At 44.4% G+C, this 27,615-nt stretch overlaps 1 protein-coding gene across 1 annotated transcript; it reads left to right on the top strand.

The window, feature by feature from the left end:
- The first annotated feature begins 629 nt into the window (after nt 1–629).
- MFN2 (mitofusin 2) lies at nt 630–27,615 on the top strand. The gene is made up of 19 exons (XM_075906617.2): nt 630–776; nt 2,165–2,381; nt 5,362–5,540; nt 6,175–6,310; nt 6,923–7,085; nt 8,798–8,922; nt 9,195–9,303; nt 9,390–9,497; nt 10,264–10,417; nt 10,662–10,729; nt 11,451–11,572; nt 11,933–12,059; nt 16,957–17,061; nt 17,678–17,780; nt 18,844–19,064; nt 19,193–19,348; nt 21,608–21,804; nt 22,256–22,390; nt 24,440–27,615. Exons 3-19 carry the CDS (start codon nt 5,366–5,368, stop codon nt 24,507–24,509), a joined length of 2,274 nt encoding a protein of 757 aa, XP_075762732.1. The 5' UTR covers nt 630–776; nt 2,165–2,381; nt 5,362–5,365; the 3' UTR covers nt 24,510–27,615.

The raw sequence follows: 27,615 nt of genomic DNA, 5'->3' as shown, positions 1-27,615 counted from the left end.
GAAAACCACATTTCCAAAAGGACCTCTTCTCTACTTATTGTAGCCAGAGTTTCTTCTTCAGCCAGGCCCATTCAGGTTCCTCTTTCGCTAGGAATGTTAAAATGCATGTAATTGGCTAACTCTGTAACCGCCGGTACAGAGGCAGCATCATGGGACACCTGTAACCGTGTGGCCAAATACCAGATTAAACAGCTACACTCTTACATCCCTGTCTTTCACCTCTCAGGACTACAGCAGAAGAGTCCAGCGTCCCCAGCTGGCTGCTCGGCTGTGCCTCCACATGTGGAGCCTGCCCACCACCAGCTGGTCTTGGTGCACTTCAGCTGCAGTTTGATGGAGGAGCGGAGCTGGCACAGCAGTGGGGGACACTGGCTGGGCTGGATCCTGCCCAGGACAGTGGGTGTAGCTCCCTCAAGCTGGCACAATGGCCCTGTCTGCCCAGCAGCACAGGGCCCCTGGGGCTGCAGCAATGAGGCTGCTGCGCTCACCAGATCAAAGAGCCAGGAGGTTAAACCTCTCAGGACTACAACTCCCATGAGGCATTGGACTCTGGCCCGTGCCTCCAAACGACACTACCCATGAGGCTTTGGGAACGGGGGCGTGCCTGGACTACCCCTCCCATGATGCCCTGGGGCAAGCCGGTCTCGGAGTGCACGCCCCAAGAGGCAGTGGCCGTTGGGTTCCCGCCTGTCGCCGGTGTAATGACGCACGTAGCGCGGCGCCCTCCGATGACGATGCTTGGGTGTCATGGCGGCTGTGCGGGAGAGAAGGTGAAGGTGAGAGGCGGGGAAAAGCCGGGCGGTGGCCGGCCCCCCCCCTCGAGGGGGAGCGGACTGGGGGTGGGGGCGGGGAGCGAGTAACGGCAGCAGGCTGAGCTCGGGGAGCGAGGCCGCATGGACACGCCCCCCACGGGAAGCAGCTGCCGGCGCCGAATCCCTCCCCCCCCCCAGCGCGCGCGAGCCCCCTCGTGTTCTAGGCGGGAGGGGGGCGGTGCAGGGCGTGCACGCTCACACTTGTGCACGCTCACACTTGTGCATGGCACGCGGGCTCAGTGTGCACACTGCGTTCAGGGCACGGGGGAGGGCGGGGTCAGGGTTAAGGTTGGCAGCCCTCCCATGTGAGGAAACCTCCAGGAATAGCGCCCACCAAAATTGTTAGCCCGAGGCTGTGTATACTCGTGAGCGCGGCATGCGGGCTCAAGACATGCACAATGTGGGCAGGGCGCTGAGGCGGGTCAGGGTTAGGGTGTGCACACACACGTGTGCATCGCATGTGTGCTTGGTATGCATGCTGCAGGGTGGGGTCAGGGTATGCATGCTAATGCATGTGTTGCTGCCATGTGAGCTCAGGGTGTGGATACTGTAAATAGAGCATGAGGGAAGGGAAGGGTGTGCATGCTCCTAGCTTCAAGACTGAGTCAGGGTGTCTGGGCATGCACAGAGTGTTATGCCTGGGGAGGGTGTTGGAGGCAGGCTATGTCATGCCCACATCCGTACTGTGCACACTCACGTGCAGAGCCATCCAATTCATTGCTTGGTTTCGGGCCACTGCTCCACGGCAGCCTGAGGGATTAGCTGTGGGCCTGGTGATGCAAGGATTGGGCCCACTCCCGCCTTCACTGGCAGTAGGAGGAAGTGGAGTGACCAGGCCCCAGCACTCTGAAATGGAACTGCACCCCACTTGTTGGTGGCGGGAAGCAGAGCAATGTGTCTGAGACCCCACGGAGTGGGCTAGGGTTGAGTCACTCTGCAGAGGCTGGCTCAAATCTTGCTGCTGGCACCAGGCTCCCTGCTAGTCCCCTGGAAGGCATTGCTAATGGGAGGAGGTTTGGGGGAGCGGTGGAGTGGGTAAGAGTCAGGTTCTGGCATGGAGGATGTTGTCCCAGGCCCAGCAGCCCCCTACAGATGGTCCTGTTTTGTGCAATAGGGATGTGTAAAGGGTTAACCAGTAAGCATTGCTTTACCAGCATGCTTACGGGGTAACCAGTTAACTGGCACCTGGCCAGCTGGAGCCGCCCTCTCCCTGGGTCTCCCTAGCAGAGCCTACTGCACTGTGGGTGACAGGCTGCTCCAGTGGCTGCCTGCCTGCAACACAGTGGGCAGTTAACCAGTTAAACCTATAGTTTAACTGGTTAACCATTTTACATGGGATTTTACATCCCTAGTGTGGAAGACCCTGGGCTGCCTGTCCCTACGGCCAATCGCACCAAAGTCTCACCGATCTCTGTGCACCATCTGATCTTGCTCCTCCTGTGACGGGTCAGGCTGAATCCACGATCAACGCAGGAGCTGCTCCCTCCAGAGTGGAAAGCAGTCATTGGCACTCAGGACAGAGGGAGCGGACCATGCCTGGCTTGTGAAAACTTAAGGCTCATCCTAAAAGTAAGCTAGGCTTGCAGCACCTCCCTCTTCCTCTAGAAGGGGCAGTGTCACTGGGTTGGGAAGGTCTGTTCATAAAAGGGAGGATGGGAGGGCATCACTATGGGCATCTATGCATGAGCTATTTTAGGGTACATCTGCACAGCAGGCCTAAAGTCAAATTAAGCTATGCAACTTCAGCTATGTCAGTTGTGTAGCTTAAGTTGAAATAGCTTAATTTGGCTTTTGGTGCTGTTTACATAGCAGGAAGTTGAAGGAAGAACACTTTCTTCAACTTCCCTTACTTGTGAATTGAGGGTTACCATGAGTCGGAGTAAGAAGTCCTCCAGCTCAACATTATTTCAAAATAAAGGCTTGTAGTGTAGACTTGCACTATGTTATTTTGGAACAACGTCATTTATTCCAAAATAACGTTGCTGTGTAGACGTACCCTTAGTGGGCTACATGCTCCGTCACAGTTAATCAAAAAGGGGTACAGCTGGTCCCTGACTTATGAACGAGTTACGTACCAAACACTAGGTCATAACTCGATCTGTTCATAAATCAGATTACATTCACTTACGTGAGGCCACGCTGTTCGTAAGTGCGGATTTTGTTTGTAACTCGGGGACTGGCTGTATATGAGGTTGGTCGTAAATTCAAACATTCGTAAATCGAGGTGTTTGTAACTTGGGGACTGGCTATACTCTTTCCATAAGGGCACATCAGAAGGACTTTTTCATATTGCAACACAATTGCAGGGGGCTCTAGGGTAGCTGTTGAAGGGACTTTTTTGAGATGTCTGTTTAATAGCACTTCTAGAAATTAGGGATGTTAGATATCGGGTAATGGAATAGTCGTGTAGCTGCATCAAAACTTTGCTATTACATGACTATTCAGTAGTCCCCAGGGGCAGGGGCAGCAGCCAGTGTGCTCCTAGCTCCGCTCCTGGGAACTCCCCTGCCACCCTGCACTGCTGCCTCTGTATCAGAGCAGGTGGCAGCTGGTCCGCAAGGGGAGTCTGTTCAGGAACCAGCTCCTCTTGAGGACTGACCCCTGCCGCCTCACATTGCTGCCTCTGATCTGGCCCCTGGGCTGCATCTCTCCCCGCCCTGTCTTAAGATACTATGGTAATGGCAGCTATAGAATCCTAGAATACTAGGACTGGAAGGGACCTCGAGAGGTCATCAAGTCCAGTCCCCTGCCTTCATGGCAGGACCAAATACTGTCTAGACGATCCCTGATAGACATTTATCTAACCTACTCTTAAATATCTCCAGAGATGGGGATTCCACAACCTCCCTGGGCAATTTATTCCAGTGTTTGACTACCCAGACAATTAGACATTAGGAAAAAGTTCCTAACCTAAACCTCCCTTGCTGCAGTTTAAGCCCATTGCTTCTTGTTCTATCCTCAGAGGCCAAGATGAACAAGTTTTCTCCCTCCTCCTTATGACACCTGTTTAGATACCTGAAAACTGCTCTCATGTCCCCCCCTCAATCTTCACTTTTCTAAACTAAACAAACCCAATTCTTTCAGCCTTCCTTCATAGGTCATGTTCTCTAGACCTTTAATCGTTCTTGTTGCTCTTCTCTGGACCCTCTCCAATTTCTCCACATCTTTCTTGAAATGTGGTGCCCAGAACTGGACACAATACTCCAACTGAGGCCTAACCATTGCACAGTAGAGCAGAATGACTTCTCGTGTTTTGCTCACAACACTCCTGTTAATGCATCCCAGAATCATGTTTGTTTCTTTGCCATCACACTGCTGATTCATATTCAGCTTGTGGTCCACCATAACCCCTAGATCTCTTTCTGCCATACTCCTTCCTAGACAGTCGCTTCCCATTCTGTATGTGTGAAACTGATTGTTCCTTCTTAAGTGGAGCATTTTGCATTTGTCTTTATTAAACCTCATCCTGTTTACCTCAGACCCTTTCTCCAATTTGTCCAGATCATTTTGAATTATGACCCTATCCTACAGAGCAGTCGCAACCCCTCCCAGCTTGGTATCATCTGCAAACTTAATAAATAAACGTACTTTCTATGCCAATATCTAAATCGTTGATGAAGATATTGAACAGAGCCAGTCCCAAAACAGACTCCTGCAAAACACCACTTGTTTTACCTTTCCAGCAGGATTGTGAACCATTAATAACTACTCTCTGAGTACGGTTATGCACCCACCTTATAGTAACCCCATCTAAGTTGTATTTGCCTAGTTTATTGATAAGAATATCATGCGAGACCGTATCAAACGCCTTACTAAAATCTAGGTATATCACATCCACCGCTTCTCTCTTATCCACAAGATTCGTTATCCTATCAAAGAAAGCCATCAGATTAATTTGACATGATTTGTTCTTTACAAATTCATGCTGGCTGTTTCCTATCACCTTGCCACCTTCCAAGTGCTTACAGATGATTTCCTTAATTACTTGCTCCATTATCTTCTCTGGCACAGAAGTTAAACTAACTGGTCTGTAGTTTCCTGGGTTGTTCTTATTTCCCTTTTTATAAATGGGCACTATATTTGCCCTTTTCCAGTCTTCTGGAATCTCTCCTGTCTTCTGTGATTTTCCAAAGATGATAGCTAGAGGCTCAGATATCAGCTCCTTGAGTATTCTAGGATGCCTTTTATCAGGCCCTGGTGAATCTAGGATTCTATAGCTGCCATAATATGTAAGTATGCTTATCTTTTCTCAGAGTAGATGGATGTAGCTGATTACATTACGGAACAATCTGGGTGAGTTTCTCAGTGACTGTAGGCTGATGCTTTAAATATCACATGAAACAAAAATTTCAATCAAATTTAGATTTTAAAATTTAAATTGTCCATACAAAAAATCTGGACTGCAGTAACCAGTCTGAGTCACATTGATCTGTTTACTCAGGCACTTATGTCTGTGAAATTTATAGACTCTTTGTAACAAGATGAACTTCAGGTGGGCAGGAATTAGTGTTTTAAGGAATTGTATAGTATTAAATTTTTTCCCTCACAGCGCAATGTCCCTGCTGTTCACTTGCTCCAAATCCATAGTAGCTGTGAAGAAGGATAAAAGACACATGGCCGAGGTAAATGCTTCTCCACTCAAACATTTTGTCACTGCCAAGAAGAAAATAAACGGCATCTTTGAACAGTTGGCCGCATATATTCAGGAGAGTGCCACATTCCTGGAAGGTAAGTTGTATCCCTGAGTAACGCGCCATCATGTGTACAGTAATGCTTTGTTTATTTCAGTACAACATACAAAAACGCTAGATTAAATGTGATCATTAGACCTGTGTACATATAAAAGAGATGAAGTTGCATTACATTTGGATGAAGGTACAGGTTTCTGAATGTTAAAGTTGATCTCCGATTATAGTTATAATTGAGCTGATATTAAAAAACAATTCAAGGAAATTAGTCTTGTACACAGGACAAAAAAAAGTAGCCTGTCTTTAATCCTTTGATTCTTATGGTCCTGACATCTCATTGCTGGCAAAATATGAATGTCACATATGGCAATTTCTGCATTAACAGATTAATAAATGTACAGCAATCTACTTAAGCATCTTCCAGGGTGTGTGTTTGTGAAATATTGGCTACAACAGAAATAGCAGTTGAGAGAGGGGCACTGTTTTAACAGCCTGACTTCAGGGTATAGGCAAGGTATACTTGTGTGGCCTTCAAACAAGCAGGGTCTGATTGCCACACAAATATATAACTATATTCCAGAGACTTAGATTAGATTCATTTGGATTTATTTTGACCAGTTGCTGTTGAGAAAATTACTTTTGAGATTTGTATGTGTGGTTTATTTGCATTTTAGAAACACACAGAAATGTGGAACTTGACCCTGTCACCACAGAAGAGCAGGTATTGGAAGTCAAAGGATACCTGTCAAAAGTCAGTGGCATTAGTGAGGTGCTGGCACGGCGACACATGAAAGTGGCTTTTTTTGGCAGGTAAGTCACATACTTGTGTTTTCTGGACTCTTCTTGATGAAGCAACTGAGATCTTTAGGATTGGCCAATGAAAAGTATTTATAGGAGCACAAACTATCCAGACTCTGAAATGTAAAAGCCTGATCATCCATGGTATTCTCTCACTTGTGCTTCAAATCTTTCACTGTGATTAGAAGAAATTTTAAAAGAAGAAAATAAAGTAAACTGATTCATCAACCTGTTGCATATGGCAGCTAATACGTTACAGTCATGTTTACATTGAGCAGCTGCTTCTAACACAGTTCTGACAGTGTGATGAGGTGTGGCCTCTAATCAACATATATGTGCCAGCAGAAGCCTCAGTTATACACTGAGATATACCAACACAACTGCATTATCGTATGGCTTGTTTGATCAGAGAAGATAGAATTGGCTATGCTTAACAAAACATCCATGTTAGGAGGGCTCTTGTGTGGTAGGTATTTCAGTGTTCCTATACTGATAGAATGGTTCTAATATATGACTTACCACTTTCTGGAGCTGGTTGGGACATGAGATTTGAGTGGCTATAGTATGCAAAGAGCACAGCTGTGTCTTTGATGCCCTAGTGAACCATTCTGCATTTAACCCCAGGACGAGCAATGGAAAAAGCACAGTGATAAATGCTATGCTGTGGGATAAAGTCCTTCCCTCCGGGATTGGACACACCACTAACTGTTTCCTGCGTGTGGAGGGGACGGAGGGTCAGGATGCCTTCCTACTTACTGAAGGCTCTGAGGAGAAGAGGAGTGTCAAGGTAAGTTCCTAATTAGTATATAAAAGAGAAAATGGGCTTTGTCCTAACCTTATAGACTTTCAGAAAAGAAATGTCTCTGATAAGGGTTAATCTTAGAAGTGTGTGAGAGGAATCCTGCCCTTGAGTGGTTCCCGATAGATGGAGAACTTTTGGGCAGTTTTATGGGGAAACCCCTTTTCAGACAAGGAAGAAAATGACTCTCATTTGGGTCTTGACTTTTTCTTGTCTGTGAATATTTCAGGGTGGGGAGAGAACTGCTAGAATATTTTATCAGATATTTAATACTAAAAGATTTAACGCTAGAAGAGTTGCTTGGGTCCTTAACTCAAATAAGTTTTGGTTTTCTTCATTTAAATCAGTGTTCTAGAGTGAGGCTCAAGATGCTTGGTCCTGCCATGAGAGCAGAGGGACTGGACTCAATGACCTCTCAAGGTCCCTTCCAGTTCTAATGTGCTATGATTCTAGGAGGGGTTCAGTATGCAGGCTGCCTGGGGAGAGAGGACAACCCCAGCCCTCTTTCACTGCGGCAGCTTGAGGCCAGGTTAGGAGTGTCTGTCCATGTCCACAGCAGTTGGCACAGCTGGTGGACAGACACACGCACGGACAGACCAACTCTCTGAAATACATTGTACAGTAAAACTCTGATGGTCCAGCACTCCTGCTGGTCCGGCACCATCAGGAACCCGGAAGTGCTCCGGACCATTGGAGCTGCTCTGCCCCCAGCTTCCCTGATTCAGCTGCTGCTAAAACTGACCAGCGGCTAAATCGGGGAAGTCGGGAGCAGAGCAGCTGGAGTGCTGCTGGGTAGGTCCCGTAGCACTGATCCTCGGCGCTGTGGGACCAACCCGGCAGCTCCCCAGCTGCTCTGCCCCAGGCGTCCTGATTCAGCCGCTGCTGAAACTGACCAGCGGTTGACTCCAGAAAGCCTGAGGCAGAGCAGCTCTGCCTCGGGCTTCCTGGAGACAGCCGCTGATCACCATCAGCAGCGGCTGACTTGGGGACACCTGAAGCAGAGCAGCTGGGGTGCTGCCGGGTTGGTCTCGCCGCACCAAGGGTCGGCACTACCAGACCAACCCGGCAGCACTCCAGCTACTCTGCTGCAGGGGTCCCCGATTCAGCCGCTGCTGAAACTGACCAGCAGCAGCTGAATCAGGGATGCCTGGGTCAGAGCCGGACTATCGGAAGAGGGGGCTATGAGGGGTCTGGGGTGGCATCCCCCCCCACCCCAGACCCCTCATAGCCTTCCCCTTCCCATAGTCCGGCATATCTGATTATCCAGCACCCTCTTGGTCCTATAGGTGCCAGTTTATTGGAAGTTTACTGTAGATAGCTATCCCTTTTGCCACTCCTGCCCCCTGCTGGCCCAATTGGGTGTTAGCTGTCCTTGTCCCCATCTCTGACCCCTTGCTGCTCCCCTGTGATCATTTTGTGGTCTGGTCTAATTCCCTCCTACCAGATCCCTTCCTTTCCATTTTGTGGAAACAGTCTAATTCCAGATGCATCCCTTTTTTTTTCTTTGCACAAACAAACCCTGGCTTTGCTTTAAGTTATGATAAAAGGAAACTGCCTACCAAATTTCGTGGTTCTAGCTCTTAGCATATAGTAGGAGTTCTAGTAGAATTGGTCTCCCAGGCAAACAGACAGATGCACATTTCTAAAATATGTAGTAAGATACTCCTGGCATACTTTTCTCCCTTCCTTCCATTTGACAGACAGTCAACCAGCTGGCTCATGCTCTCCATCAAAACGAACTTTTGAATGCTGGCAGCCTGGTCAGTGTAATGTGGCCCAATTCCAAATGTCCTCTTCTAAAGGATGATCTGGTGCTTATGGACAGGTGAGAGACTTCACTTTTTCCATAGAGCCTCTGCCATGAAGGGACCTGGAAGCAGAACTGAGAAATGCAGATGGAGTGTCACTTTTAATTCCTTTCATTTCCTGAACTAAGTAACACAGTGTGAACATTAGCTGCACTAAGCACCTACGCCCTTTGAAAACATCTTTCTTAAGAAAACGCAATGTGCTTCTTTCTTCTTAGGAGAAATTCGGACTAATGGTATTTTTGAAGTTTCATAGCTCTAGTGACATCTGTTTTCCTGTTACCTGTAGCCCCGGCATTGATGTAACCACAGAGCTAGACAGCTGGATTGACAAGTTTTGTCTGGATGCAGATGTATTTGTGTTGGTGGCAAACTCTGAGTCCACACTGATGCAAACGGTAACTCAAATTCCACTTGTAAATGCTTGCAGGTTTGGGGTAAACGCTTTGCATTTTGCATATTGATGTGTGATTTGTTTGTTTAGGAGAAGCAGTTCTTCCACAAAGTGAATGAGCGTCTATCTCGCCCCAACATTTTTATCCTGAATAACCGCTGGGATGCATCAGCTTCAGAACCTGAATACATGGAAGAGGTTTGTGCCACATTTAAATTGGTGCTCTCATATACAATAGACACTCTTTGAGTGGAACAACTAGTGGTAATGGGTGATGATTCTCTTGCAGTTTGAACTTTACTCATCATAATAAGGAGTCATTTGGAAAAAAGGGGCTGAAGAAAGTATGGTCTAATGGTTAGAGCAAGGATCTGGTATGCAGAACTTCTGAGTTCCTGTTGTCACTGACATTTTTTGGGGGTCAGGGAAAGGTCACTATATGTCTACATCCTATGTTTATGTATTTGTGAATGTGGGTTAACTTTATTTAATTATGCCACAGCGGCTTTAGGAAGCTTAGTGTGTGAAATGTGCTTTGAGACCTTCAAAGGAACTAAAATGAGCAAATTGATTTTATTGTAAACTTGTGTTGCTATATAGCACCTACAGAGGGCATTGGTTGCCTGATCCAGTTAATTGCAATGATGTAGATTATTAAGCTTCAGGTGGTAGCCAAGTTTGTCTGTACAGGATAAACTTTAAAAAAAACCAACAAATAGTCTGGTAGTACTTCATAGATGAACAAAACATGTAGGTGGTATCATGAGCTTTCGTGGGCACCACCCACTTCTTCAGATGACCGGAGTTTTGAGTTTAGGACGTCCAGACCCAAAATAAATGGGGAAGAAGGGTGAGCGGGGGAAAGGGAAAAAAATGGAAGGGGGCAGGAAACAAGAAGCAGAGGGTATGTAAATATCAAAGGGAAAACCAACTTTAAAACAATACGGATGGGTTTATCCTTCAGGTCCGTCGACAGCACATGGAGCGCTGCACCAGTTTTCTAGTGGATGAGCTGGGTGTGGTGGATAGGGCGCAGGCTGGAGACCGCATCTTCTTTGTATCAGCGAAGGAAGTGCTCAATGCCAGGATCCAGAAAGCTCAAGGGATGCCAGAAGGAGGTAGGAGAACTGCCAGCTGTCTTTGATTACATTTGTGTGGAAAGGCAGAGATTATCTTATCCCAAATAATGAATTGGTGATTTCACTAGAAACTAGGGGAGAGAAAAGAAGCCAAAATTAAACAAGAAGATATCTGGCAGGCTACTAGAACCAGCTCTCCAGAGTTTTCTGCTTTTCTTTTGGGTCCTTCAAATTCTCTGTTTGCTTTCTGTAAATGTGCCCTGGTGACTGTGTGTCCTCCTAGGTGGAGCATTGGCAGAAGGATTTCAAGTAAGAATGTTTGAGTTTCAAAACTTCGAGAGAAGATTTGAGGTAAACATCATCATTCATTACCAAGCTTCTGTTTGAGAGAGAGTCCTCTGAGGGAGGGGTGAGGATGGGGAGAATGGAGCCTGTAACTTTGAGCTAATGCTGTGTTTTGATGATAAATGGTGTAGGAATGATGTTCTATGTTTAATGCCCCTGGTCTCTGCAAGGGATGTAAGAGACTGGTTGAGTAGTCGACTACCCGATAAGCCTAGGTTTATTGGGTAGTCACGTCACTACTCAACTAGTTGTTTCTCTTCTCTCCCCCTCCCCCCGTCTTTGCTGCCTCTGAAAGAGGCAGCAAGGGTGGGGGGAGCAGAGACAGTGCTGGGGGTAGCCAGCTTAAAAGCCGGTTCCCCCAGCACCATCGCCACAGGGATGCAGAGGCACAGCAAGGGACCAGGCGTGAGCTGGAACTCAGCTGTCCTGGCTCATGTCCAGTCCCAGACGCTGCACCTCTGCTTTTTAAATATAGTAAGAGCCATGGGATCCTGTGCTGCACCTCTGCCTCTTAAATGTAGTACACCCAACTCTTACTGCATTTAAAAGGCAGAGCTATAGCAGAGTTAGCTCCTGGGGATGGGAGCTAACACCGCTGCGGCTCTGCAGTTTCTCCCCTTATCGACTACTTGAGTAGTGGATGGAAATTCCATCGACTACTCGATTAGTTGATTAAGTGCAATTTAATATCCTTAGTCTCTGCTGATGGCTGCTTCTGTGTGCACAGGAATGTATCTCGCAGTCTGCAGTGAAAACAAAGTTTGAGCAGCACACCGTGAGAGCCAAGCAGATTGCAGAAGATGTTCGCCTAATCATGGACTCTTTGCATATTGCTGCCCAGGAGCAGAGGTGAGCAGCTGCAGAGATGCGGTGCACACAAGACTGACGGTTGCACTGAATATATCTGGGAAGGAGGGAGTCTGGGAAACATGAGTTTTAGGCCTTTGCTTTTAAAATCACAATACGGCATACAAAACTTTTGGGGACAGGAGGACACAGATTACTACTCCTGTGTCTAATGTATTATTGTGGAGAAACCTATCTCTTCAGCATGCCAGTTGTGTGTAGTATGTCTTGGATATTATTACTGCCTGTCCCTGGGAAAGAGAATTTCTGCTCCCTCCAGATGTTTTAACTCAAAGATTCCATTTAGCTTGCAGATCAGAGATGTGCTGATGCTGCTTTGTGATGGGCATCTTCTTTCCTCAGGGTTTATTGCCTGGAGATGCGAGAGGAACGACAGGAACGCTTGGGTTTTATTGACAAACAACTGGAGCTGCTCACTCAAGACTACAAGGGGAAAATAAAACAGATCACAGAAGAAGTGGAGAGACAGGTAAGGAACAGATGCTTTCTTGGTCTAGAGGCCAATCAGAGGGATGAAAGGAGAGATGTAAAGGGCTGACTGGAAGACAGACGGGAGGCAGATAAGGAGCTGGGAACACAACAGGCTGAATAAGCATTGAAGCTACAACGATTCTTCTAGAACAGGTCGGCCACCTTTCAAACCAAAGAGCCAAACTACATCAAAATTCAGAACAAGTGGCCAACAAAGAACTGTATAAGAATGTCCAATTGCATGGCTGAAAATATACATTTAATATTATTGAGAATTGACATGATTAATAATAGCGTAAATAGAACATTGTACTCACCTACTTTATTTAATGTGATTTCTGCTGCTGCGTCTTTTCGCACATTTCTTTAAGGCTTACATCATAACTGGTCAAATTCAGGTTCATGCATGCATTCAAGCTACATGAGTAATTATGTGTTTCTAAAATTTTGAATTAATTTTTCGCTTTAATTTAATAGAATTCTAGAACACTAGAATTGGAAGGGAGCTTGAGAGGTCAAGTGTAGTCCCCTGCCCTCACGGCAGGACCCAATACTGTCCAGATTAGACCATCCCTGATAGACGTCTATCTAACCTGCTCTTAAATATCTTCAAAGATGGAGATTCCACAACCTTCCCACGAAATTTATTCTAGTGTTTAACCACTCTGACTGTTAGGAAGTTTTTCCTAATGTCCAGCCTAAACCTCACCTGCTGCAGTTTAAGCCTATTGCTTCTTGGCCTATTCTCAGAGGCCAAGGAGAACGATTTTTCTCCCTCTTCCTTTTGACACCCTTTTAGATACTTGAAAACTGCTATCATGTCCCTTCTCAGTCTTCTCCTTTCAAACTAATTCTTTTAGTCTTCCTTCATAAGTCATGTTCTCTAGACCTTTAATCATTCTTGTTGCTCTTCTCTGGACTTTCTCCAGTTTCTCCACATCTTTCTTGAAATGTGGTGCCCAGAACTGGACACAATACTCCTATTGAGGCCTAATCAGCGCAGAGTAGAGCGGAAGAATGACTTCTTGTGTCTTGCTCACAACACTCCTGTTACTGCATCCCAGAATCATGTTTGCTTGCTGCTTTTTTTTTTTTTTTTTTTTAAAGCAACAGTGTTACACTGTTGATTCATATTTAGCTTGTGGTCAACTCTGACCCCGAGGTCCCTTTCTGCAGTACTCCTTCCTAGACAGTCGCCTCCCATTCTGTATGTGTGAAACGGATTGTTACTTTCTAAGTGGAGTACTTTGCTTTTGTCCTCATTAAACTTCATCCTATTTACCTCAGACCATTTCTCCAGTTTATCCAGATCATTTTGAATTATGACCCTATCCTCCAAAGCAGTTGCAACCCCTCCCAGCTTGGTATCATCTGCAAACTTAATAAGCGTACTCTCTATGCCAATATCTAAATCGTTGATGAAGATATTGAACAGAGCCTGTCCCAAAACAGACCCCTGCGGAACCACACTTATTATGCCCTTCCAGCAGGATTGTGAACCATTTATAACAACTTTTTGAGAACGTGTCAAGGAGTCCTGTGGCACCTTATACACTAACAGATGTATTGGAGCATAAACTTTCGTGGGCAAAACCCACTTCGTCAAATGCATGTAGTGGAAATTTCCAGAGGCAGGTATAAATATGCAGGCCAGAATAAAGCTAGAGATAACTAAGTTAATTCATTCAGGGAGGTGAGGCTCACTTCTAGCAGCTGATGTGCAGGTGTGAACACCAAGAGTGGAGAAACTGCTTTTGTACTTGGCTAGCCATTCACAGTCTTTGTTTAATCTTAAGCTGATGGTGTCAAATTTGCAGATGAACTGTAGCTCAGCAGTTTCTCTTTCAAGTCTGGCCTTGATTTTTTTTTTTTTTTTTTTTTTTTTTACTGCAGGATAGCTACCTTTTAAATCTGCTACTGTGTGTCCAGGGAGATTGACGTGTTCTCCTACAGGTTTTTGTATATTGCCATTCCTAATATCTGATTTGTATCCATTTATTCTTTTACGTAGGGACTGTTCAGCTTGGCCGATGTGTGTAGCAGAGGGGCATTGCTGGTACATGATGGCATATATTATATTGGTAAATGTGCAGGTGAATGAACCAGTGATGGTATGGCTGATCTGGTTAGGTCCTGTGATGGTGTTGCTGGTGTAGATATGAGGGCAGAGTTGACACTGAGGTTTGTTGCATGGATTGGTCCTGAGGTAGAGTTACTGTGGTGCGGTGTATAGTTGCTGATGAGAATTTGCTTCAGGTTGGCGGTTTGTCTGTGGGCGAGGACTGGCCTACCTCCCAAGGCCTGTGAAAGCAAGGGATCATAGTCTAGGATGGGTTGTAGATCACTGATGATGCGTTGGAGAGGTTTTAGCTGAAGACTGTAGGTGATGGCCAGTGGCGTTCTGTTGGTTTCTTTCTTGGGCTTCTCTTGTAGTAGGAGGCTTCTGGGTACATGTCTGGCTCTGTTAATCTGAATCCTCACTTCCTCCTGCGGGTATCGTAGTTTCAAGAATGCTTGGTAAAGATCTTGTAGCTGTTGGTCTCTTTCTGAGGGGGTTGGAGCAGATGCGGTTGTACCTTAGTGCTTGGCTGTAGACAGTGGATCATGTGGTGTGTCCGGGTTAGAAGCTGGAGGCATGAAGGTAGGCATAGCGGTCTGTAGGTTTCCGGTATAGGGTGGTGTTTGTGACCATCTCTTATTTGCACCATGGTGTCCAGGAAGTGGATCTCTTGTGTAGGCTAGTCCAGGCTGAGGTTGATGGTGAGGTGGAAGCTGTTGAAATAGTGGTGGAATTCTTCCAGAATCTCCTTCCCATGGGTCCAGATGATGAAGATGTCATCAATGTAGCATAGGTAGAGACGGGGCATTAGTGGATGAGAGCTGAGGAAGATACAGTTCTGCGGTGATCTGAACACCTACTTTCGCTGTCTCCGACTCAAAGAATACTTTCAACACAACACTGAACAGCGCACTGACACACAGATACCCTCCCACCAACAGCACAAGAAGAAGAACTCCACATGAACTCCTCCTGAGGGTTGAAATGACAGTCTGGACCTACACATAGAATGCTTCTGCCGATGTGCACAGGCAGAAATTGTGGAAAAACAGCATCGCTTGCCTCAACCTTGATCGTGCAGAATGCAATGCCTTCCACAGCCTCAAACAACTCTGATGTTACAATCAAAGAGGCTGGCAAAGGAGCTGCTGTTGTAGTCATGAACAGGTCTGACTACCAAAAGGAAGTTGCCAGACAACTCTCCAATACCAAATTCTACAGGCCACTTTCCTCAGATCCCACTGCCTAATTTATTGATAAGGAGATCATGCAAGACCATATCAAATGCCTTACTAAAGTCTAGGTATACCACATCCTCCCTTATTCACAAGATTCGTTATCCTATCAAAGAAAGCTATCAGATTGGTTTGACATGATCCGCTCTTTATAAATTCATGCTAGCTGTTACCTTTCACCCTATTATCGTCCCGGTGTTCGCAGATGAATTCCTTAATTACTTCATTATCTTTTTTGGCACAGAAGTTTAATCTGACTGGTCTGTAGTTTCCTGGTTTGTTCTTATTTCCCTTTTTATAGATGAGCGCTATATTTGCCCTTTTCCAGTTTTCTGGAATCTCTCCCATCTTCCATGATTTTTCAAAGATGATAGCTAAAGGCTCAGATATCTCCTCTATCAGCTCCTTGAGTATTCTAGGATGCATTTCATTAGGCCCTGGTGACTTGCAGACATCTAACTTTTATAAATGATTTTTTAACTTGTTCTTTTTTTATTTTATCTTCTAAACCTACCCCATTCCCACTAGTATTCTCTGTTAGGCATTCCTTCATCATCAGACTTCTTGGTGAAGACCAAAACAAAGAAGTCATTAAGCACCTCTGCCATTTCCAAATTTCTAGTTACTGTTTCTCCCTCCTAACTGAGCAATGGGCCTACCCTGTCATTGGTCTTCCTCTTGCTTCTAATATATTTATAGAAAGTCGTCTTCTTACCCTTTGTCTGTAGTTAGTTCTAGGTCGTTTTGTGCCTTTGCCTTTCTAATCTTGCCCCTGCATACCTGTATTGTTCACTTATATTCATCCTTTGTTATTTGTCCTAGTTTCCACTTTTTATATGACTCCTTTTTTATTTTTAGATCATGCAAGATCTCCTGGTTAAGCCACGGCGGTCTTTTGCCATACTTTCATTCTTTCCTACTCAGTGGAATAGCTTGCTTTTGGGCCCTTAATAACATCCCTTTGAAAAACTGCCAACTCTCCCTTAGTCTTGCTTCCTATGGGACCTTACCTACCAGCTCTCTGAGCTTACCAAAATCTGCTTTTCTGAAATCCATTGTCTGTATTTTGCTTTTCTCTCTTCTACCATTCCTTGGAATCATGAACTCTATGATTTCACGATCACTTTCACCCAAGCTGCCTTCCACTTTCAAATTCTCAATCAGCTCCTCCCTATTTGTTAGGATCAAATCTAGAATAGCTTCCCCCCAACAGCTTTTTCAACCTTCTGAAATATAAAAAGTTGTCTCCAATGCAGTCCAAGCACTTATTGGATAGTCTGTTCCCCGCTGTGTTAGTTTCTCAACAGATGTCTGGATAGTTGAAGTCCCCCATCACCACCAAATCCTGCGGGTTGCATCTCTTTCAGGAATGACAAGCTATTTTGGGTTTCATACTGAGCCATAGGTTGTAGTCCCTTATGCTAGAAAGTACATAATGGAGAATTTATAGCTGTCAGAGTAACTGGCTTATCTCTGTGTTAATGCTTATGAGCAAATCAATTTTTCCACTAGCTTTTTCAGCTATCCTTGGAATAGTCTTGAGTTTTCTCTGTTAACGTTCCAGAGAACCCTGTATGCACAGTACATGGTTGCTTTTTCAGGTGTCAAATGCAATGGCGGAAGAGATCAGGCGGCTCTCAGTGCTGGTAGATGACTACCAAATGGATTTCCATCCATCTCCAGTTGTTCTCAAAGTTTACAAGAATGTGAGTAACAAACACTGGCTTTTAATATATTGGGCCAACTATCCAAGCAATTTGGTTCTTGCTCTGATAACTCAGTAATTGCACCAGCTGTTGAAAAACCCAAACTTTCAAATGCAGAAGGTGTAGGCACAGTTCTTTTGTAGTACGGAAATTGTTTGTTCATATTTGTCTCTTTTATGCTTTGAGAGTTTCATTACATCCCAAGAAAAGAGCAGGGGTTTTCCAGACAAACCTAGTTGTAACAGACTCATAATACATACTATTTAATTGCAGGACATGATATTAATTACGTAGGCACTAATTACCTAGTATCTTTTTGAACGTAGTAAGGGGTAGATTAAAACTTGTCATTTTCCCCAAACCAGAGGGCATATGGTCATTTCTGCTCTTCTTGACCACATCATTTCCCAGTAGGGCAATACTGAACTAACTTTAACAGCAGAAGGGATTGGGGGCGGACAGAATCTGTTTCCTATTTCGGGAAACGATTTCTTATTTTGAAGAATTTCCTGTTTAGGGAGATTCCAGTTCTTGCTGTTAATGAGGAGTTAGGAAAGTAATACATGTTGTGTCTGGATTTGCTTCAATGCCAGCCTTTGTTTTGTGTTTGTTTCAGGAACTGCATCGACACATTGAGGAGGGGCTAGGCCGCAACATGTCTGATCGCTGTTCTAATGCCATTACTGCTTCCCTCCAAACCATGCAACAAGAAATGATAGGTCAGTACAGAGTGTAAAGAACCAGCTCTTGCTACAGACAAACGTGAATAAGTCCAGCATGGCAACTGTGTCCGTGTAGGTTTAGATTAGTTGTGAGGGCTGATAAATTAGTGGCAACTTCTCAAGTAATAGTGCCTTGTTTAATGAGACTGTAATTCAGAATGTCTACATGGCCCTTTGTAAATACCTGTTTCAGGGGGTTTCCATGTCATGAAACTCATTCTAGATTGAAACTTCACACCCACCTCTTCTGCCTGAGAGCAGTTTGTTCTATAACATTTCAAAAACAATAGGACGTTTAATGAGGTTTATGCTATGAGAATACAGTGGTGCTAGGTAAAAAGCTTGCAGATCTTGATGCTCAGGATGAGACCTCATGGCAGGCATAGGAATCTTCTCCGTGTTACAGCAAAAATGTTTGAGACTGACATGCGTAACTTACAGTATTTTCAATTAGTCCCACTGCAGGGGAGTTTTGCCAGTTGCTCTAACAAACTTCCCGCCCACAGCTGTCAGGAACCATACTTTTTCTTGAAGTAGTTTCAAAATTATTTTATAAAACCTAGTTCAGGGTTTAGAGTGGTCAAGGCAAATAGTGGCCATTTGTTTTAAATAAAACCAAACGGTGGAGACTTGATGCATTTGCAGCTTCTAATGTCGGAGCACGTGCTAACTTATGATGGAGGGGGTCAACAATGCCTCTAGCAGCTGCTGTATTACATTTTTGGGCTGCTGTGGTCGATAGATCCGTCTAGTTAACTGTGGGGGGTAGGGGGAGGCACAAGGGAAGGGTCCATAGAAAGATCTCTTAGTGGTCTATGAAATGGAAAGTTGGAGAGTGACTGGCTGTTCTGGGGACCTTGATGCCATATTTGGCCATAATACATTTCAGATCCTACCAGTTGGTCTGGGTTAGGTGAGGAAGTAGTTTTTTTTAAAAAGAGAAACAAACTGATAAACAAGGTGACCACAGAACTGAAAGCCTGATTCCAGATGGCCCCATTCATCCTTCTCAGTTATACTGACATTATCTCCCATCCTCTCCCGTTTCTCTTCTGTGCAGATGGTTTAAAGCCCCTACTGCCGGTCTCTCTACGGGGTCAAATAGACATGCTGATCCCTCGGCAGTGCTTCATGCTCAGCTATGATCTGAACTGTGACAAGCTTTGTGCTGACTTCCAGGAGGATGTTGAATTCCATTTTTCTCTTGGTTGGACGATGCTTGTGAATAGGTTTTTGGGACCAAAGAATAGTCGCCGGGCCTTGATGGGCTATAATGACCAGGTACAACCTCTAATTAGATACTGGGTTTCACTGAAAACTTCAGTGGCTCTCAAAGCTTTGAAAGAAACAGCTATGACTTGCATTCTCCTTTTATCTGTGTTTTTTTTTCCCCCCTCCATTCTGATTAGGTGCAACGACCTTTACCTTTAACCCCAGCAAATCCTAGTCTGCCTCCCTTACCTCAGAGCTCTATGACCCAAGAAGAGCTGATGGTGTCCATGGTGACTGGATTGGCATCACTGACTTCCAGAACTTCCATGGGGATCCTTGTCGTTGGTGGAGTGGTGGGTTGAAAATCTCCAATGAACAGTTGTTGGTACAGTGGTAATTGTGCTGTTGATTTGGAAAGTATTTAGACTCCAGGCTTCAGTGAGTAACTGATGGTGTATTCATCCATCTTGGAGCACAGGATGAGTGTCCCATCCCAAGGAGCATTAAAAGGGGAAGAGCTCCTGAGCTTATTGCACTTGAAGTTTGGAGATGGACTCAAGGTTAAGAAAAAGAAAATAGCACTTTGAAAGCATTTACAAACATATTTACAACACTTCTCAGTCTGGGGGGCAGGTACCATAAGTATTTCTGTTTCACTGACGAAGAAACTAAGAGGGAGGTAGAGGCTGAAATTTTTACAATCAGCCTGTGATTTTGTATACTTTAATTTTTAGAATTCGCAACTTCAGACATTTTGGGCTTACTTCTTTCCCCCAGAGGTGCTGAGTGCTCCCCAACTCCCAGTGACTGGAAGTTGTAGGTGCTTAGCACCTTCAAAAATAAGCTCTGGATGCCTCAGGCTGGGCATCCAAAATATAAGAAATCACGAGATGTACTTAAATTTCCAGAAAATCTTTAACAAAGTCCCTCACCAAAGTAAAGTTAGGGGATTTGGAACGGGTCCCATACGAGGAGAGATTAAAGAGACAAGGACTTTTCAGTTTGGAAAAGAGGAGACTAAAGGGGGATATGAGAGAGGTCTATAAAATCGTGAGTGGTGTGGAGAAAGTGAATAAGGAAAAGTTATTTACTTGTTCCCATAATATAAGGACTAGAGGACACCAAATGAAATTAATGGGCAGCAGGTTTAAAACAAATAAAAGGAAGTTCTTCACACAGCGCACAGTCAACCTGTGGAACTCCTTGCCTGAGGAGGTTGTGAAGGCTAGAACTATAACAGGTTTTAAAAGAAAACTAGATAAATTTATGGAGGTTAAGTCCGTTAATGGCTGTTAGCCAGGATGGGTAAGGAATGGTGTCCCTAGCCTCTGTTTGTCAGAGGGTGGAGATGGATGGCAGGAGAGAGATCGCTTGATCATTGCCTGTTCACTCCCTCTGGGGCACCTGGCATTGGCCACTGCTGACAGACAGGATACTGGGTTGGATGGATCTTTGGTCTGACCCAGTATGGTCATTCTTCTGTTCTTATGTCTAGGAATAAATGGTCTGTTTTCAGAATGGAGAGAGGTCACTAGTGGTGTCCCCCCAAGGGTTCGTACTGGGACCAATCCTATTTACCCCTTTCTTCATATCATTTATAAATAGGTTAAACAGTGAGGTGGCAAAATTTGCAGATGATACTAGACTATTCAAGATGGCTAAAAACAAAGCAGACTGTGAAGAGCTTCCAAAAGATCTCACAAAACTAGGTGATTGAGCAACAAAATGGCAAATGATTTTTAATGTTGGTAAATGCAAAGTAATGCACAGTGGAAAAATAATCCCAACTGTACATAAAAAATTATGGGGACTAATTTAGCTATAACCACTCGAGAGAGAGATCTTGGAATCATTGTGGATCATCCACTCAATGTGCAGCAACAGTCAAAATATTTTCAGTCTTATTCTCTATCCCTTTTTTAAAGATTCCTAACATTCTATTTGCTTTTTTATTGCCTCTATATAAAACCAAAAAGGAACTAGATATATTCATGGAGAATAGGCCCATGAATACTTAGCCAGGATGGGTAGGAATGGTGTCTCTAGCCTTTTCCAGCCCCTGACAAGAAGAGGCTGACAGGAGAGGGATCACTTGATGAATCCTTGTTCTGTTCAGTCCTTCTGGGGCACCTGGCATTGGCCACTGTCAGAAGACAGGATACCGGGAGTATCCTGAAATAGCAGATGTGCTATTCTGGCGTCCCTGTAAAAGGGTTTTGTTGGAATAGTGCCTTATTTTGAAATTCGGCACTATGTAGACAGCACCAAATTTCAAAATAAGCTCTCTTGACTTTGACTTGGAATAAGCTATGCAATTTGCATAGCACAAATTGCGTAGCTTATTCCAACAGAAGGGTGCTGTCTAGATGCACACTTACAGACCTTGTTCCAGTGTTTTATGCATATTAGTCCTCACAATATGCTTGACAGGTTGGAAACCAGCAGAAGAGAGGTGATTTCCCTTTCCCTTTAAGTCAGGATTAAAACTTGAACATTCATGGCTCAGTGCCCTGCACTTGGAACAAATGTACAATGCTTTCTGTTCCACTGTAAGAAGTTAGCATTGTTCTTGGCTGCTCAGTTTTGCTACCTTTCTGCTGTGCTTATTACAGGTCTGGAAGGCTGTGGGTTGGAGACTGATTGCTCTCTCTTTTGGCCTTTATGGACTCCTTTATGTATATGAGCGCCTCACTTGGACTATGAAAGCAAAGGAGAGAGCCTTCAAGCGCCAGTTTGTGGAGTACGCAAGTGAGAAACTGCAGCTCATTGTCAGCTACACAGGCTCCAACTGCAGCCACCAAGTCCAACAGTGAGTTGTCTCAATTCAACTAATCTCTTCTAAACAACATTGTTTTTGAAGGTACTCTCCACTGAGCCATATAATGCCAGCTGTTTATCCTCACATGATAGGTCTGTACATAGTCTAAGCTCCAGGTCTAAAATTGTCAGCGATGGACAAGCAAGCATTGAAACTTTCACATGTGTTTCTAAAGCACCTGTTGTCATAGTAACAGGGTGTTTTTAAACAGAAGCATGAACTCTTCAGGATTGTTGAGAACATAAAATTCTGAGGTTCCTGTGCTACTGTTCAGAACATGCAGTAAATTCCCTGTTGCCCAATGACTGCAACGTTCTAACGCTGAAATGGGAAGAGAGTATCAGGCTAGGCTTTCTGGAGGTGGGATAATGAAATCATTGCACAGTGTAAGTATCTTCTGAGTCTGAGCTCTCCGCTTTCCTGCCTCTCTCTGTTTTTCTAGGGAGCTTGCTGGAACATTTGCTCACTTGTGTCAGCAGGTGGACGTCACACGGGAGAATCTTGAGCAGGAAATTACTGCCATGAATAAAAAAATTGAAATCTTGGACTCATTGCAGAGCAAAGCAAAACTGCTTAGGTGAGATCTTTACTTCCTGACAGCAAATTAATGGAGAACTGTCTGCACACTATGCTGCCTTTAGTGGAGTCACAATTACATTTAATGTAGAGATTTCTCTGGACTGTTCAGGACAGGATGTGCCTTACAGACTGTAACATGCACTTGCCCCTGCTTGAAGTCAGGTTAACATGGTTATTGATCTCTGTATCTTCCAAGTAGCCAATGAGCTAAGGGACCAGATCTTCTTCGTGAGTGGAACCTTTTTGTGCTCAGGATTGCTTTTTTGAATTTAAGGGCAACCAAGGGTCTACCCTGCCTCTTTCCTGAGGACCCGCCCCCACTCTATTCCCCTGTCCCCTGTTGCTCATGGTCCCCCACTCTCATGTTACCAGGCTGAGGCAAGAGGTTGGGGTTCAGGAGGATGTATGGGCTCTGAGCTGGGGGTGAGGGTGTGAGGGGGCAAGCTCTAGGAGGGAATTTGGGTATAGGAGGGACTCTGGGCGGGGCAGCAGGAGCATAGGAGGGGATACTTACTCTGAGAGGAGGGTCTGTTCTGGGACAGAAGGTGCAGGAGTGAGCATAGGGTGCTGGCTCTGGGAGGGGGCAGTTCCCCCTTCCCAACCAATGGGAACCACCAATGGAAACAAAACCAAGAAATGATATGTATAAATAAAATATAAAATGCCAATATGGATAACAACTCCAGTCAGGACAGGTTAGGCTTGTTAGAACTCACTACTCAAAATTACATTTAAGTGTAAGAGAAATAAAAATTAAAATGAAATTCATAGATCAGTCAACAAGTACGTGTTAGGAGGTGAATGTGAAAGAGACTGTGTATAACCTAGATATTGTGTGTGGGTGAGAATGTGTGAGAGCAAACAAGTGCTGGCTGCCATGGAAATCTCAAACAGTACACACTGCCTCTGGCGCTCACCATTCAGTGTAGACCTCAGATCATAGCAGCTTCCAGTCCTTTTGTCCTGACCCAGGCTGTCTCTCCTGTCCCCTGCTTTGCAGAGGGAGGGAGGGGAAGAGCAAGAGAGAATGTGTGTATAAACGCACACATATGAGAGAAGAGTCTGTGAAAGTTGGCAGCTGAAGAAATCTTAGATTTAGGAAATGGAGACAATCTCTCACACTTGAGTGCTCTGAGATCAAGCCAGTCAAGCTGGCCTCCCTCTTCCCTGCTCTATGGAGAGTGAGGTACAGAGGGACACTCTGACATCAGTCCTTCCTCTTCCTTCCTGCTGTGCACAGCCAGCCACCCAGGAGCAGCTGTAAGAGGGAGCAACACGTGGGGAGGGGGGAAGGGCACTTGAACACATGCTGCAGCTGGCTGTGGAGCTCTGCTTATCAGCAAGCCTACTTTCCTGACAGAGATTGTGATCAACTGGGGGAGTCTCCATGATCAGCAAGTCGATCGCAATCAAGGGATTGGTGATGAGTTTTCTACCCACAGATGCAGTGTATCTGTTGCACGTCCTTTTGTATAGATGGCATTCCCCTCACCCAGCCTGTAAGAAGAGAGAGTTCCAGGATATTTCTGGAGCTTTGGTAGCAGACACGTACTTATCTTCAGCCCATTCCTCCTTCTATAGAAAAAACTGATTTTTCTGCATTGCCAGATATCTGGGACTTGGCTATTTTTTTCCTCCTGACTCTAGATTGGGTCAGGATCACAGACGCAAGAAAACTATGGGTCCTACATGGTTTTTCACAACCAGTCTCATTTCCTAAGATGATACAAATGACCTTTTTGGCCTTTTCCTCTCATCATTGCAGGGCATGTGAGTTTCTTTGCTGTTCACCTCCATTCCAGATGGGCAAGGAACTCCTTTTAAATGTTTCACTCCTACAAAGAATGAGATCACTTTCAACTTGCAACTAGGTTTGGTTTGAACCCCAAAACTTATAGACCATTGTTTATGCAAGCTCCTTGACCTGGAGTAGAGGCATCTAGTCATGGGACTCTGTGTCTGCTCTCTCCGTTCTTTGCCACTAGAGTGAGCAGTGAATGATGATTAACTTTAATGTATAGGCCTAACAGAGACTTTTTTCTTGCAGGAATAAAGCAGGCTGGCTGGACAGCGAACTCAACATGTTCACGCATCAATACCTGCAGCAAAGCAGATAATGTGGGAAGGCAAAACATTTCACTTCAGTACACTCTCAACCGCTGCAAAGAACATGGTGGATGATGGACTCTCTAAGGAACACATGCACAAACGAGTGGTTGTGTCTGTCATCATGTGAACAGTGGGATTCTGCTTCCCTGTATCATGTCCAACCTCTCCACACACGTTGTGTATATCTCTTTTCTTGCCTGCCAGGAGATTAGACTACTTCCAGGAGGAATTTCTGCTTCATGCAGAATGAAATACGGTAGTTGTCAGGGGTTTTGGTGTTTTGTTTTTAACTTACTAGTCACCAAAGTTTATTCTAACAAAGCTTTCCCCTTGATGAATTATAACCTTAATATGTAAAGATGGATCTTGATAATTCTTTGATGTACAAAGCCACAAGATCAGATGTGTCTGAAAAGCAGTTATTAATTTAAACGCAGACCTTTCCTTCCTCCCACATGCATCTACAGGTGCAGATAACACTAACCATCCATACAGAGACCTGTCCACTCTTCTCATTTTTCAACTACAATATTATGGGGGAGAGACTCACTGCTCTTTTTTGCTTTTTCCATAGAGAAGGGTCAAATGTTTAGATCCTGGAGCAGAAAACAAATATTTTTTTGGTTGGGGCTTCTCCTGATCTCTATGGGTTTGGGGCACATTCCTTCTCAAAGCTCTTCAGTTTAAGAAAACTTTTTGCCTAGTCCCATGTAACTTCAGAGGCAAAACTGTCTGTCATTGCTAAGTTGCGGAGTCAGTGAAAATAGCAGTTGCATTTGGTGACTTGATAAATTGATATCTTTCTGAGGTAGATAAGCAGGATCTGAGACAGGCTAGTTGGCAGTGTGTGAATAGCTACTTTATGAAGTATGTAGGGAAATGTGTTTTTTAAGATGCCGGTTTTGGAATGCAGTCTTCTGGATTTCCATTGTCACTAGATGGCCTCTAGGACAGGGTAGATTATAAAATGTAGGAGATTTTGCTTCATGTAGCGCTTCTGTAGGATGTCACTGTGCAGTATTGTGGTTCAGTTTCGGGTTGTACAACAGAATGCAGATGAGGTTATCCAATGCAGCTCATGTGGAGCCCAGGAGAGGTGTACTGGGAGGAAATGCCATGCCAGCAAAGAAATGGGCCAGCATAACTTTTTGATGCTTTTTTAAATAAATAGATTTGATTTGATTTTGGGGTTTGCCCTAAATGCGGTTTAATTCCAAACATATTTAGGAATTAGTGTGGGCCTGACCCTGTTACAATTGAAACTGGAGGTTAAACTTCCATTGATTTCAGTAGTGGCAGGATAAGGTTCCCCATTTCTTGGGAAGCTTTCTTCAGCTGCGGAAGATACTTAGCCACAAAATATAGTGATGAGGCTTTGCTTTTTCCTTTGGCATATCTCCAGAAGTCAGAGGTGGATTGGAGTCTCTGCATTGTACTCCATTGTGGAGTCTCCCGTCCAGTGACTGTGTAGATCTATTTGGCCTCAAACACTGCAGAAACTACAGGATAACTCTCAGGAAGTCCCAGCTGAGATTAGAAAGCCTGAAGGGGACTTGTTGACAATGATACTTGAAAATGGTATTACCAGACTTTAGAATGGTTTCTTGTTCATGTGTCGATGTTGATACTCTTGTGCCTATATCCAACATACTTGCTTCATATAGAAGCCCAGAAAGGAGGAGGAAGATGTTATCTGATGTCGGTAGGAGAATAAATAGTGAAGTAGCATTAAGCTACTTACGTTATTTTACCCTCAAAACACTAGGATTTGGGATTTTCCAGTGTATTAACAGGAAGCTAGTTAGTTGCATTTTGGCATAGAAAGGAGGGGAATTGATTCTGCCAGGGGATTAGTAATGTGATAAAGAAACCTTTTGTTTATAGCTAGCTGGTTGGAATCCTGCTCAAATTAGAAGGTTATGGCCATCTGATTGATGGCTCTTAAGTAGCTTTTGAGGAGTGGGAATAATTGTCTTGTTTTACAAAGAATGTATGTTCACAATAACACAGTTGCCACCACAGTAATTTGTTCCTGAGGTCAAGACTGAAGAGGCAAAGAGACTGAACTCTAGCCTCTGACAATGATTTATCCATGACAGTATGTTGGTGTATATGTGAGCAGAGGCTCCGTCAGCATGTTCAGTTGATGAACTCCAACCTTCAGGCTGCCAGCTGCTAATCCAGTATTACAGAAAATTATACGCTTTGCTGATGAATCAAAGAGGCAAATCCCTGCTGCAATAGGATATTGTTTCTAAAATGCAGGAAAGATGATAATGTGCTACATGCAGACACTGAGAAGTGCTGATACGTCTTTCCAAGGTGTGCACTGTTCATGTGGCCAGGTCTTTGTGCAGACTCAAAGATGAAATATGAAAAGTGGCATAGGCTTTAAATCAGACACTATACTATGGTCTTTGAACCCCCTGTTAGAGGCTGGGGAAAAGCAGAACAGGATGTTTTGCTATTGAGCTTGATATTGCTGATGCTTTCTTCAGAGATTTTGGTGATTTGGGCATTCTCACTGTGACAATGAAACCTGGTTTGTAGGGCAAGAAGGGTAAGAATTACCTGAACCTTTTTTAAACCAAAATTGCTAATTCAAGCAGAGAAATGTTCTTAGGAGTGAGTATCTAACCGTAGCCACTTGAGTCTGGAGATTGCCTTATGCAAGTTATATTAACAGAATCAAAGTTGAACATAATTGCCAATTAATTTAATTAATCTAAAACAAAAGCAAAATACAACTGAACTCCTTTAATACAGACTGGTGGAAGCATTCATACTTGCAATATACTAAGGAAACAGCCTCTGACTCCTATGGAGAGTGATCAACTCTTTTGTATATGAGAGCAAAGGATTGCAAGAACAGACTTCTCCAGGTTCCTATTAAAGAAGTTTGGCTACATGCACTTTATTTTATTGCTGCTCATTTACTTTTTTTTCCTTGGGTGGTGGTTGGTTGGTTTGTTTGTTTTTAAGTTATGGAGCACTTCAAAATCCTCTTAAGTGAATTATCTCTTGGCTGTATTTAAGGTGATAGATTTGCATGAATTATTCCCGTATCAATGCGGTTAAAATTGGTAACCAAAATAAAAATGAAATGGAAAAACA

The sequence above is a fragment of the Pelodiscus sinensis genome, chromosome 24 (genome assembly GCF_052426305.1).
Source record: "Pelodiscus sinensis isolate ZL-2025 chromosome 24, ASM5242630v1, whole genome shotgun sequence".
In the NCBI taxonomy this organism is placed as follows: domain Eukaryota; kingdom Metazoa; phylum Chordata; order Testudines; family Trionychidae; genus Pelodiscus; species Pelodiscus sinensis.
The sequence above is the reverse complement of the archived record's forward strand: the minus strand, read 5'-3'. Positions and strand labels throughout refer to the sequence as shown.